We start from the raw sequence: 13,200 nt of genomic DNA on the forward strand, positions 1-13,200 counted from the left end.
GGCACTTCCTAGCTGCCTGAGGGCCACTGCAGCTGTCGCAGTGGCCATCCAGCAGTCGGAAGGACTCATTTTAAATTCCAACCTGACAGTGATGGTACCGCATGCTGTGGACACTTTATTAAACAAAACTAAGACACAGCACCTTACGAATGCGCGCCTCACTGGGTATGAATTGACACTATTTGCTCTGCACATCACGATTACACAATGCGCCACGCTAAATTCAGCTACACTATTACCACTCCCTTCGAGTGAAACTACCAATGATATACATGATTACAGATTTCGAACCAAAGAAGAAATGAAGGGAAATCCAGCTACACTGTTACCACTCCCTTCGAGTGAAACTACTAATGATATACATGATTGCATATTTCGAACCGAAGAAGAAACTAAGGGAAGGATTGACCTTACCGACATTCCTCTATCTGACCCTCAGGGGGAGTTATATGTGGATGGGTCCTGTTTTAAATTAGCAGATGGAACAACAACAGCTGCATATGCAATTACAACCTTGAAGACAGTAGTTGAAACCTCTTGAGTGCCCCACCGGTCAGCCCAAGCTGCTGAACTAGTGGCACTATTACGAGTCTGCGAATTGAGTGAAGGACTCGAAGTTAATATCTACACAGACAGCCAATACGCCTTCGGCGTGGCCCATAGTTTTGGGCGGCTGTGGAAAGAACAGGGTTTCCTTACTTCACATGGTCAGAAAATACAGAATGGCCCCCTGGTATTACGATTATTGGATGCCCTGACTCTGCCCAAGAAATTAGCCATAATAAAATTTAGCGCACACATGGCAGTGGTGGATGAAGTAGGTGAAGGGAACACGTTCGCAGACCAGGTGGCCAAACATAGGACTGTCGTTTTCTCCCATCATGGATCTCTCGCAGGTTCTGTCCTGTCTATAGGACTTGACTTTTCCACTGATGGCACAGTGCCTGTGCCTCAGGGCTGTACTTTCGCTATGCTTGGTCCTTCCAAGGGCAGATTGGTCACTCAGTGTGACGTTTTCATGAATGGGCCAAAGGTGGCCATTCGGTGCTGGCAGGCACCTACTCCTCCCAATTGAAAGTTATTCCTTAGAGCCTACTCGTTTCTGTAGTGCTCAAGTGGTTTCACTGTAATTGACATTTTGTGCTGATGCTAACTCCTTTCCTACATTTTCATTCGCCAATCAAAGGTCCTTATGACCAGCGGTGCAATCTGATACATGACTACACTAGAGCACTGAGACAGAATAAAGTGCACATGATCAAGGTCGAAGCTTTAGCCTACTCCACTTGATGTTGGAGTTATGCCCAGCCCTCTCCCCTTCCACTTATTGGCTGCTAGAGGCGGAGCAATGTCGCCTCCCTCCGTGTGCATTTTGATGAGCAAATTCGGTTCTGTGAATTATTATGCAATAAGTTAGATTTGAGGCTGGATGTGATCTTCATTTTTCAATCTGATCTTATATTCAAGTTTCTAAAGCCAAGAAGTTTGAAGACATAAATGGGAAGAATGGAACTAAAAATGGTAATGAATTAAGATGAAAGGAAAATACAGTCATGGAATGGAGGTGCTACGTATAAAAGGACCAATCGTGTTATGCTATTGTAGGCAATTCTATCTGCTCTACAGTAAGCGTTCAACTTGCTTGTTTTTTTGTACCATCATTTCCAGATTCCATTTAGAAGTGAGGTTCACATACTTTCCTCAGCACTTGTGTACCTATGTTTAAATAGTACACACCTCTGATATGTGCACAGTACACTACTAATAGGTATTACGTCTAATTTAGGGCAAGCTTAATCCTACATGAAGACTTTGTTTTTGTATAAAGGGCCCGCATGTAACATGCCTATTACATAATGACTGACTGCTTCTATAGAGCAGCGGACACACTTTAAAATGTATATGAAATAACTTCCATGCCAGCCACTGCTCTGAAAATGTGTTGGCTTCAGACAGACACACCTATATCTTGGTTATACATTGACCGAGTGAAATGAGGTTTCATATATAGCTAAATGTTAGTTTTAGAACACGTTTCTTTCCTAGTAAAAACCAGGGAAGGAAATCTGTTCTGGAATCAGTGGTGGACTGAATATATGCAAAAGACTTTAATCAGCTACCTCCACAATCTTTACTTGTAACTAGTGAGTTATTTGTGGTGTGAGTTTTCCATTGCTACCTGAGCTGTCTACTGTAGAAAAATCGAAGTTCCTGGCAGTCATGCCAAGGCCTGGGTATCAGGGCACATCCACGGTATCGGGACACTGCACAGTGTAGGGGGCCTAGCTTTCTACGTGTGCCTTGATTGTGGCAGGAGGACTGAAAGACTCTTGTGTGATCTGCTAAAACTGTGGCATGGCTGGCGGCTGGTGATTTGTCAGCCGCCAACAGCGCCTCCATGATCCACCACCACCAGCAACAGATTCCCCGCAGAAGCTGGAACAAGATCACAGCTGACCAGCTCACCGCATCCCTGAACAAGAACCCTCCCGCCAGCTCAGCGAACCCCAACCATGCCGCCGACAACCTCACGAGGTGGATCAGCAACTGTGCAGACGACCTCGCACCACTGAGGACCCCTCCCAGCAGACCCGGCAGCAAGAAAGCCTCCTGGTTCACCGACGAACTCAAGAGCTCCAAGAAGAACTGCCGAGCCCTCGAGAAAGCCTGGCTAAGAGACCCGACTCCAGACAACATAACCACCCTCAAGCTCGCCACTCGAAAACACCACCAACTGATCCACACCACCAAGAAAACCGCATTCAAGGAACGACTGGACAACAACGCCCACAACAGCAAGGAACTCTTCAACATCGTTAAAGAGCTCTCCAACCCCAGCGCCGGAAACAACGACATCACCCCATCGCAAGACCTCTGCAACTCGCTCGCCTCGTTCTTCCACAGCAAGATCACAGACATACACAACAGCTTCAGCACACAGCCGACGCACCCTACAACAGCACCAGCTCCCCCCACCACCATCCTCCGTGCCTGGACCCCGATCAACACCAAATACACCATCCGCACGATGAACTCCATCCACTCCGGATCTCCAACCGACCCCTGCCCTCACCACGTCTTCAACAAGGCCGACTCCGTCATCGTACCCCATCTACGGGACACCATCAATGCCTCCTTCGACACCGCAACCTTCCCAGAGAGCTGGAAGCACGCCAAACTCAGTGCCCTCCTGACCCCACCGATCTCAAAAACTACCGCTCCATCTCTCTCCTCCCATTTCCGGCCAAAGTCATCGAGAAGACCGTCAACAGACAGCTGACCGCCTTCCTCGAGACGAACGGATCCCTCGACCACTCGCAGTCCGGATTCCGAGCCAACCACAGCACCGAGACCACCCTCATCGCAGCCACTGATGACATCCGAGCCCTGCTCGACAACGGGAAACAGCGGCCCTCATCCTCCTGGACCTCTCCGCGGCGTTCAACACTGTCTGCCACTGCACCCTTGTACAGCGCCTCAGCAACGTCGGAATCCAAGAGAAGGCACTGGAATGGATCATCTCCTTCCTCGCTGGAAGGACACAGAGAATCCCCCTCCCCCCATTCAGACCAGAAGCCACTGAAGTCAGCTGCGGCATACCACAAGGATCATCACTCAGCCCCACGCTGTTCAACATCTACATGAGCCCCCTCGCGGCCATCGCACGCCAACACAACCTCAACATCCTCTCCTACGCAGACGACACCCAGCTGATCCTCTCCCTCACCAACGACCCCGCCACCGCCAGAACCAACCTACACAAAGGGATAAAAGACGTAGCCGAGTGGATGATGAACAGCCGCCTGAAACTGAACTCAGATAAGACGGAAGTCCTCATCCTGGGATCTTCGCCCTCCGCCTGGGACGACTCCTAGTGGACCCCTGCCCTGGGCAGCGCACCCAAACCAACGGGCCACGCAAGCAACCTGGGCTTCATCCTGGACTCCTCCCTCTCGATGACCAGACAAGTCAACGCCCTCTCCTCATCATGCTTCAACATCCTACGCATGCTACGGAAGATCTTCCGGTGGATCCCCACCGAAACCAGGAAGACGGTCACCCAGGCCCTCGTCACCAGCCGACTGGACTACGGCAACTCCCTCTACGCCGGTACCACCGCAAAACTCCAGAAAAGACTCCAGTGTATTCAGAACGCCTCAGCACGACTCATGCTGGACATCCCCCGACACAGCCACATCTCCGCACACCTAAGAAACCTGCACTGGCTCCCCGTCAACAAGAGAATCACGTTCCGACTCCTCACCCACGCACACAAAGCTCTCCACAACCAAGGCCCAAGATACCTCAACGACCGCCTGAACTTCTACACTTCCAACCGCCAGATTTGATCGACCAGCCACGCCCTCGCCGCCGTCCCCCGCATCCGAAGAGCCACAACGGGAGGAAGATCCTTCTCCTACCTGGCCGCCAAGACGTGGAACTCCCTCCCCACCCACCTCCGCCTGACCCAAGACCACCTCGCCTTCAGGAAGCAACTCAAGACCTGACTGTTCGAGCAGTGGAGGATCCCCCCAAGCGCCTTGAGACCCTTGAGTAGCGCGCTATACAAATGCTTTGATTGATTGATTGATGATTGTACAACAAAGTCGTATCATACTAATATCGACGACAGAATATCGAGTGACAAAATATTGAAAGGTAAGTACATATAGGTAAGTATAGATTTATCATTCTTAACTCCACACATATGCGCGTAGGAGGCACATATAAGTGGGGTAAGGTATAGGAAATCTAGATTTACATGTCGATATTTCATCTTCGTTAGTCTGTCTTCGATATTCTGCCCATGGATACTGTTGATTCCATATTCAGGAAGCACACTTGCCACCATCCACTGGACACAGGAGACCAATTACAACCAAGGGTCAGGGAACACTTCTAGTATTAGGTGTTTTGTTTTGGTGTATTTATTTTTCAAATAGAAACTTTTTTTAACTTGATTGTTTCAAAAATAATGAAAGATAGGCCATGGATAAGCCATTTTATAAAAATCGCTGTTTAAATATAGATTATACAATGTTATAGTTCGAGGGTTGTAATACTGTACCTGGTACAGTGTTTAATAAAATGTCTTTCGTAAATAATGACACTTTTAGAGAGCTAAGGAGCCATATTGTATCTACGCACAAACAAGTTGCTCATACAGCTATCTTGCTAATTGGCATACTGGTCCCCTCTTTGAATCAAGAGACGTGTGGTGCAGCCCGGAAGCAGCAAATGTACAACACAAATGACTGCAAGACACTGACTAAAACCTAAAACTTCAGGCTGCATCCAGGAAACAGCCCAGACTTACCTTAAGCTCTCTCCAGCCTCGAGCCCTAAACCCAACTTAGGGGGCCTCATTTACAAGCCACGGCTGCATCACTTTTTTTGACACAGCAACTTGCCCAAATTTACAAGGCCACATAAATTCACCCAGTGTGACTTTTTATGGCCTTGTAAATATAGGCCCCTTTCACACATTATTCTGGTTGAATGGGGCGTTCAGTGGGTGCTTCTGTGGTTGTTCCCAAGCAACATCCATGGAACCTGACATATTCCCAGATTTACAACATTTTGTAAAGCTGGGAATGCATCAGAATCCTGCACCTCCCCATGGTAGGCACAGGAGTGCTGCAACAAGGAGAAATACTTGTATTTCTCCTTGTTTTTTCCTCTTCTATGCATGCTGCATATAAAGAGGAATAGATTATTGCTTTTTTGTGCTGGAAAGTGTCTCTTCCTGCACAAAAACAATCAGTCCCGCAATGCAGACACCCTTGCAACATGACGGAAGGGTGCCTGCGCTGGTGTATGGAGCCAATTGTAGGCCAGGGCGGAGGAAAACAAACGGATGAGTCATATTGCTGTTAATATTACACATCCCAGTGCTTTTAAAATGATGCCGCTTTGCGCAGCAAAACAGCTTGAGGCCCAGTGCTTCGTCATTTTTTTTGTAGATGAGGCTAATAGTACTTAACATCCAACTTGTAACATTTTATCCTATGTATTAGTGGTTTCTGTAAACAAACTTGACCAGTGCAAAGTGCATAGGAATGTGTGATCAGAAGCGTGCATAAGCCTGAGTTATTGTTTCAGCGAGAGACTTACTTGTTATTGCAGGCTCCAGTAATGTCCCTGTAGACATCATTTTTGGGACATTGAATCATTCTGGTCTCTGAAGCACAACCGCTCTCTGCAGAAAGTGTATCCAACTGAGGTTTGCTGAGCTCATCTGAAATAGGACCTCTTAGATTTGAACTTTCGTATCAACAATGGATTTAAAAAATTTAAATCACAATAAGATCATTCCTTTTCATACATTAATGAGCTATACCAAAATAGTTGTCATACTTTGTACATCATGCCCAATACAGCCAGAATTACAAGGATTTTCCCTGAATAAAATATTAAACTTTTATCTGTAACTGCAGTGTCAAGGACTTGTCCTTTATGTTGTCATACCATTTAGCTCACACACACACACGTCCAAAAACGCATACACACACACACACACACGCACGCACGCACGCAGGCACACACACACACACACACACCCCCCCCCTGCAATTAGGGTACATGAAAGGGTAACACCTCTTTCCTTGTGTTGTTCCACAGTGTGGAAGTGTGTGTTTATTTAATGTTAACACTTTAATAACACAGTTATACTACTGTAAGATACTACATCCTGGTAAGGGGGGTTGGACATGTCTCTTCTTAGGGGATTTCCTTAAAAACTTTTTGCTTTTTCTGCTCATACATTTTTCAGATTCTCTTTCCGTGTCTTTAGGACTCTGGGCACTTTCCCACTGTAATGCAATGTGTAAGCGAGCGCACCCTTACTACACATGCTAGGAAGTGGTGTTTACTTGATTGGTTTAGGTGTTGTACCTGTGAGTGTGATGTTAAAAGGTACACCACATACTGCACTGGCTGATGATGGGATGCAGCACTGATTCTGCATCCACCAGATTAGCCTTTCAAACATGCTTCAAGCCTGCCATTCCAGGCCTGTGGGTGCACAGTCGCATCTACACTCAGGTTGGCAGTTTTAACTTATTAGCCAACCCTGAGTGGGTCTTGCACTACAACTAGAGCACCTGTAGGGTAAGCCCTGATGGGTAGAACAAGTGGTAGGCGAAAGGCAGGGCAGGTACACATGAATGTTTTCTGCCCTGGTAGCGAAGAACCCCCATGTGGGTTTTCCCTACCTAGGAGTTTAGCCCTTACCATGCAACAACACATGGGTTTTGCTAATTATATTTTAGTGGCCTTAGTGCCCTGGGCACTTTCCCACTGTAAATGCAGTGTGAAAATGTTAGTGTGCAAGAGTTCGCGCACTTGTTACAAACGGTCAGAAGTAGCGCTTACCTGATGTTTTTAAACATGTCTCAAGCCTGCCATTGCAGGCCTGGGGTTGCACGCTTGCACATCTGATGTTTTTAAACCATGTCTCTAGGCTGTCATTGCAGGCCTGTGTGTGTGCACACTTGCACATATGGTGTGTTTTAACATGTGTCAAAGCCTGCCATTGCAGGCCTATGTGTGTGCAATTGCATTTACGCCCACCTTGGGGTAAGGCTTAAGGGGAGAAGCAAGTGGTAGGTGAAAAGGTAGGGCAGATACACGTGTGTGTTGCCTGCCCAGGTAGTAAAGAATAGCTATGTGTGTTTTAACTACCTATGGGGTTTTCTCTTTTATAGGTTAACATGGAGGAATGGTTGAAATGACTTCAAGCTGCAATAGTGGCTTCAAGTGGAGCAGGATTCAGAATGACAAACCCTCTCCTGTGGTAAAGAGGAATTTACCATTAATAGCCTGGAAATGCCACTTCTAGAAAGTGAGAAAAAAATTACGCAGATCTCTATCTAAGGATGCCTAGTGCACTACGAGGGCGTCACAAAATAGTGTACACACTGTTTTCAAACATTATTTGAAAGTATATAATAACTGCTAATATTTTAAACAACAGTTTAAATCCAATTTTCAATGAATCAAAAATGTGATTGTCCAGTCCTCAAATCATAAAGTTGCTTAAATCTGCTTTTATTCTTGATAGTTGCAGATGCGATTCAAAAAGTAACAACTGATATTGCTTTTCATCAGCATAAACAATGGCTTAAAAATCCCAATGCATTTTGGGCTATTAAGAGGAGCCATTGATCAGGGGAATCTGTAAAGTATTAATACATTGTATAAGTAACAAAAGTACAATAACGTAAACTCAAGATTAATGGCTTATGCATGAGCAGGACAAAACGACATTCAGTGTCATCATGCCAATATGTGGTGCTAAGTCAATCAGTTTAAAAAAATTGGTGCAGTGCCGGAGCGTAACTTTAACCAAAATGTGAAAAAAACGTGAGATGCACAAAAGTGTTGTTAATGAACTTGTGCGCAGCCGAGTGACTGTCACCCAATAATTCCCACGAATCCAAAATGATCATACCGCTAACATTTTAGAGGGTCACCTCTAAACAAGAAGACCAGCCAGAAATGTATCAAGTGTCCAAAACTAAAAAGAGAATCAACATACAAATCATGACCAAAAGATTCTGATGACCGAATCCAGCCAAATGTGCCGTCGTGAAAAAACCCCACAGCGCTTACCTAAATCAGTTTCAGTTAATGTCAGGCAGTTAGTTGAATGACATAATGCGCCTAAATAACCTAAAAAAAGGAGCTCGTATTAAGCATAGAAGTTAAATAGTGAGAGCGTCACAAGATAAGTGACGTGAGTAGATGGACTTGACTCACCAGAAATTTCAAACGAAACACCATGCAGATCAATCACGAAGTGGGCATTTCTTTGCGCTAAAACTCTTTGTGCATTTTAGTTTGACTCCAGTCCACACTGGAGGATGGGGGAGCACATCTGTGCATTCCCCAGAGACAGCTATAAACATTGGGCATGCAACTGGAACAACAGTCCTCTGCCATTTGAGGGCCTGGCAGGATAGATTGCAGGAAGAGGTTTTGACACATGGCCTCTGGGAGCCATATCATGGCCCCACTAAAGATTAATATCTGCACTCCGTGGCCCAATATTATTAGACAGGACTGAGGTTTAGGGGATACATTTGTGGTTCAAAGGGAAACCCTCTGAACCACTTCAAACTTCAAATGTACAGTATATCTAATGGTGCCATACTTTAGCAAGGCAGAGATACACTTGTCAGGCTGAGGGACTGGATACTGGAATGCGTGGTGCACAAAGGAGGATTACTGCCATAGGGAGGGACCGTGCACCCTCCTGAATAGTGGGTGGCCTGGACTGTGTGCCAGCCTGAAGAATGCTGCTCTCCAGCTTTTTGGCTTGCCCCTTGTTCTCTGGGATACGTCTCAGGGACATCTGGAGAGTAGTGCCCTCTTAAGTGCCCACATCGTCTGTTAGAACCTAACTGGTAGTACGAGGTGAGCATGGAATTAAGAATTGTGCCTGGAGACTGGATTGCATTGTGCGGAGCCCCAAAAAGTACTGTCCGCATATAAGCAGTGTGGCCCTGCATTGTGGAGCCTCAACGTGCATAACCGTCATGTTGGTGGTGAGTGGATTCACCGATTGTGGGACCCTGCGTGGCCCCCTTTGTCAATAGTGCTGCATCTCTCGTGTGTGCCACGCAAAGTGTATGCTTATTGCATACAGTGTCCAATTGACAGTTTGCGACCCTCAGATGTGGGAGCATACCTGTAGCCTGTAGTAGTGCCTCATTCTACCCTATGCGGCACTGCTGAACTTGTGCCTGTTCTGTGACCGGAATTGTCTGGTGCGACTCATAACAATGAGCACCAATCATTGTGCCTCATTACTAGGAGGTACTGAATTTGCAATTCTTCGTTGTGTGTGAATGGAATTGTCTAGTGGAACTAATAACAATGCACACCTGATGTTGTGCCTCATTTCCAGGGAAGTACTGAATTTTCAACTCTTTGTGCGAGTGGCCAGAATTGTCAAGTGCAACTCGTACCAACGAGCACCAGACATTGTGCCTCATTTCCCGCGGAGGTGCAGAGTAGCGGACTGGTGTTCTGTGGTGCCCAGATTTCCCAGGTGTTATTTTAATCAATGCGTGTCCAAAGGGGTGCCTCTGTCTTCTGAGAGGCAGCCCCACTTCATCTCCCATTCAGCAATTATTCCTTTCATGCCCTTAGTATGGCAGGCCAATTGTTCACTCCTCACCCTGCACCAATGACTTTGTGTTACCAGGTAGTGCTACCCAGATTGGGCCTGAGTAGTGAGAGTAATTGACTGGGCTAAGGCACGCTTTGGAGAGTGATCAGATGTGGGTCAAGAGACTGCATGACCACCCCTATGCTTTGCAGAACTGGGCTGGAGCTGGAAGACCCAGTGTGGAATCCATCGAGTGAACAACTCTCGTGCTCCGCATTCCATGGGTGTACATCCCGAATAGTGACAAACCCCCATGTGTCGATTGTAACCTAATTAGCCCTGTTACTTAGCCCCACCAACTTCCCTGGGAGCATGATTAGGTATGACTCCAGCCACGATGGCCTAGGATCTAGGGAAAAACTTTTATTATCTCCAACCCATGGGTGTAGGGTGGTCGGTGTTAGCTGACTGGTGGAGGAAGGGGGATTCAGCCACTGGGTCTGCATGTGCATTATCAATTGACCTGCCAGATATCAGTGCACCGCATTAGGGTTCAGTGTTCGTGTGTGTGTTTGAGTGAGTTGGCTCCATACTGCCTACCTGATATCCATGGCACTGCAAATCGGTGCTGAGTGTGTGGCAATGATTTGCTGTTACTATTTAAATCACATGGCAGTGTTGCTTTACATGTTGATTCCTTGCCAAATAAAATATTACATGTGACATAAGTTTTTACCCTTGCGGCAATGGCCCACGGTGCTGCTTAAAAGTGTTGCACTTATCTGTGTGTATACATTTCTGATGTCGTTGTGCTCTGGGGTGCACCCTATAAGTGTGTGGTATTCAATTATAATAATTGCCTGGGTGGGCTTCGGCCTGACGTTTTGCACTGCATAAGGGTGCTGGGGGGGTAGAGTAAGATCTTTCCCAAGTGTACATATTACTGATGGAATTCTAACATTGTTGGGACTAGTACTGCTAGTGATGTTTCCTAATGTGATTTATACCCAGAAGTACATCATGTTAATGTTTTGTTAATTAATGTGTTTGTTGAATACAAATGTTATTCATACACAGCACGCGGGACGTATCTTTCGTGATGCCCAGTGTATGCATTGTGTGAAAATGCTGTGCCAATAATTTAACAAATTGTCTCTGTGAACACGCCTGACTGCCCAGTGCCAAGCCACCCAAGGGTAAGCGCAGGTTATACAGCAAGTGTAATCACCCGCTCCTGACTGGAGAGGTAGGTTTTGCCTGGCTAGGTTCTCGCCTCAGCCAACCAGAATGAGCCAGTTCCAACAGGGGGGAAATACAACGAATTGGGTGATAGAGTGATTCAGGATTCAATATGGGGTGGAAGAGGTGTGTTATGCACCTCATCATTGTTTATCTTAAAGGGGCCATGAAAAGAAAAATCTGGCTCACTTACCCAATCTTGTATCAGCACAGTCACCAAGAATATAAGGTTCCAGAATGTTTTGTTGTTTGCTGATGTATGGTTGAGTTGTTAAACCTATTGTGACGTCATTTAGTGGATGGCCTGTGCACAGAGGGAGGTAGGTGGTGTATGTGTCCATGCTCCCTCCTCCACTGCTATTCCATGGTAGGTGTGATGTAGAATGTTCATTGGAACAGTGTGTCATGGACCAGGGGTGGGGCTGTAGGCAGAGTAGCCTTATTTGATGACACCTGCTCTTTTTGCATCATTATTAACAGTTAACATGTTTCCTGTCAGTTTGGTAAAGGAGACTGCCTTTCGTACAAACTATGTTGCATGACTTCATGTACCCAGGACACGCACTGTTATTTTCAGATTCTCCTTCTATTTATATAGATTATAAAAAATATATTTTATTCTTGCGTTTTATTGTGGTGGAAAATGGTTCCATCAAGTTACTTGAAACAGTTGACTGCATGAAGGGAAGTATTAAAATAAAGACACAGAATGCTTTAATCAACAGTACCTGTTAAATTGAAGTTTTCACAGTTGAAGGCATCCAGCTTGATACCCAGGAGATGGATAATTTCCTCTCTTTTCTCAGCGGCTCTGAGGGCATTTCTTGTATTGCCTGTGGCCTGCCTGAAATATCCCATGAGGTCAGTTGAAGAAAAAGACCTGGCTCTCAGGAGCTGGTTGAAGCTGAAAAAAATACATATATATTGCTCAAATGTAATCCCACTTTCAATAAGTAGAATAATGTATAAATCTCGGTGTTTATAGGAAGACTTAAAAAATAAATAGTTTACATTTTCCAAGCATTGGCTTATTAAAAGAAGCTTTGCTGCAGGAGAAATGAAAACGAGAGAACATTTTGAAGAAACAGTATGTTGTTTGATGTTTATAATCATTGAGAGAAATATTTTATGCCTATTGTGTGATGGACAAATATTCAAATGATTCAGATACATCTGAAGTGGGCTATTATAACCCCGCCTATGGCCACATCAATGTACTTCACTAAATGGTTGGGCTACCTTTCTCATCAGGGTCGGACTGGGACAGAAATTAGGCTGGAACACCAACATAAAAGTGGCCACCATTAGCGAATCAGATATCTAAAGGTTTTGGCACGCTGTTTATGTGTTTTGTAAGATATGGGAGGTTGTCAGGGCCTGATTATAAGGTTCTGCAGTAATTTTGTGGTCTGGTGGGCAGGCGCACAGCATTGCGGTCCCATGGCGGTGCTGTTTAAAGGCTCATTGTGAGCCTTTAAACAGCACTGCTGCGGGACCACCAGTGCACGTTCCTGCACAGGAAGGAATGCACTATGTTGTGCAATCTTGAACTAGGGGTGCAGAAATACAGGGACACACAGCATGTACCCGTCTGTATTAACACTGATACACAGGGGCAAGATGGAGGTCTGTAGGGCCCCTTTCTTTCCTTACCACCAGCATTTACATGGAGGAAGAACCTCCATGACACCGATGGCAGTGAGGAAAGTTATAATATGCTTGGCAGTGCCTCAGTGGACCACCAGGAATATTGCAGCTCTCAGACCTCCACGGGACCGTGCAATGTCGGTGCAATTGCAGTCCGTCAGCGAAAGAACTAATAGGGTGGTTGGACCAGCTGTGCGCCG

At 45.9% G+C, this 13,200-nt stretch overlaps 1 protein-coding gene across 3 annotated transcripts in view; it reads right to left on the reverse strand.

Annotated features, from left to right (window-relative positions):
* The window catches only part of LOC147701417 (myeloperoxidase-like), a 175,034-nt gene that overhangs the window by 117,275 nt on the left and 44,559 nt on the right, over positions 1-13,200 (reverse strand). For all 3 annotated transcript variants that reach the window (XR_015297463.1, XM_086930099.1, XM_086930100.1), the window contains exons 4-5: positions 12,082-12,257; positions 6,115-6,238 (exon numbers count right to left, since the gene is read on the reverse strand). Coding sequence is in view for 2 of the 3 variants with exons in the window: in XM_086930099.1 (XP_086786225.1) it covers positions 6,115-6,238; positions 12,082-12,257 (300 nt within the window). In the remaining variant the exon portion in view is untranslated. The remainder of the gene's footprint in view (positions 1-6,114; positions 6,239-12,081; positions 12,258-13,200) is intronic.

The sequence above is a fragment of the Lissotriton vulgaris genome, chromosome 7, assembly GCF_964263255.1.
Source record: "Lissotriton vulgaris chromosome 7, aLisVul1.2, whole genome shotgun sequence".
Classification (NCBI taxonomy): Eukaryota; Metazoa; Chordata; class Amphibia; order Caudata; family Salamandridae; genus Lissotriton; species Lissotriton vulgaris.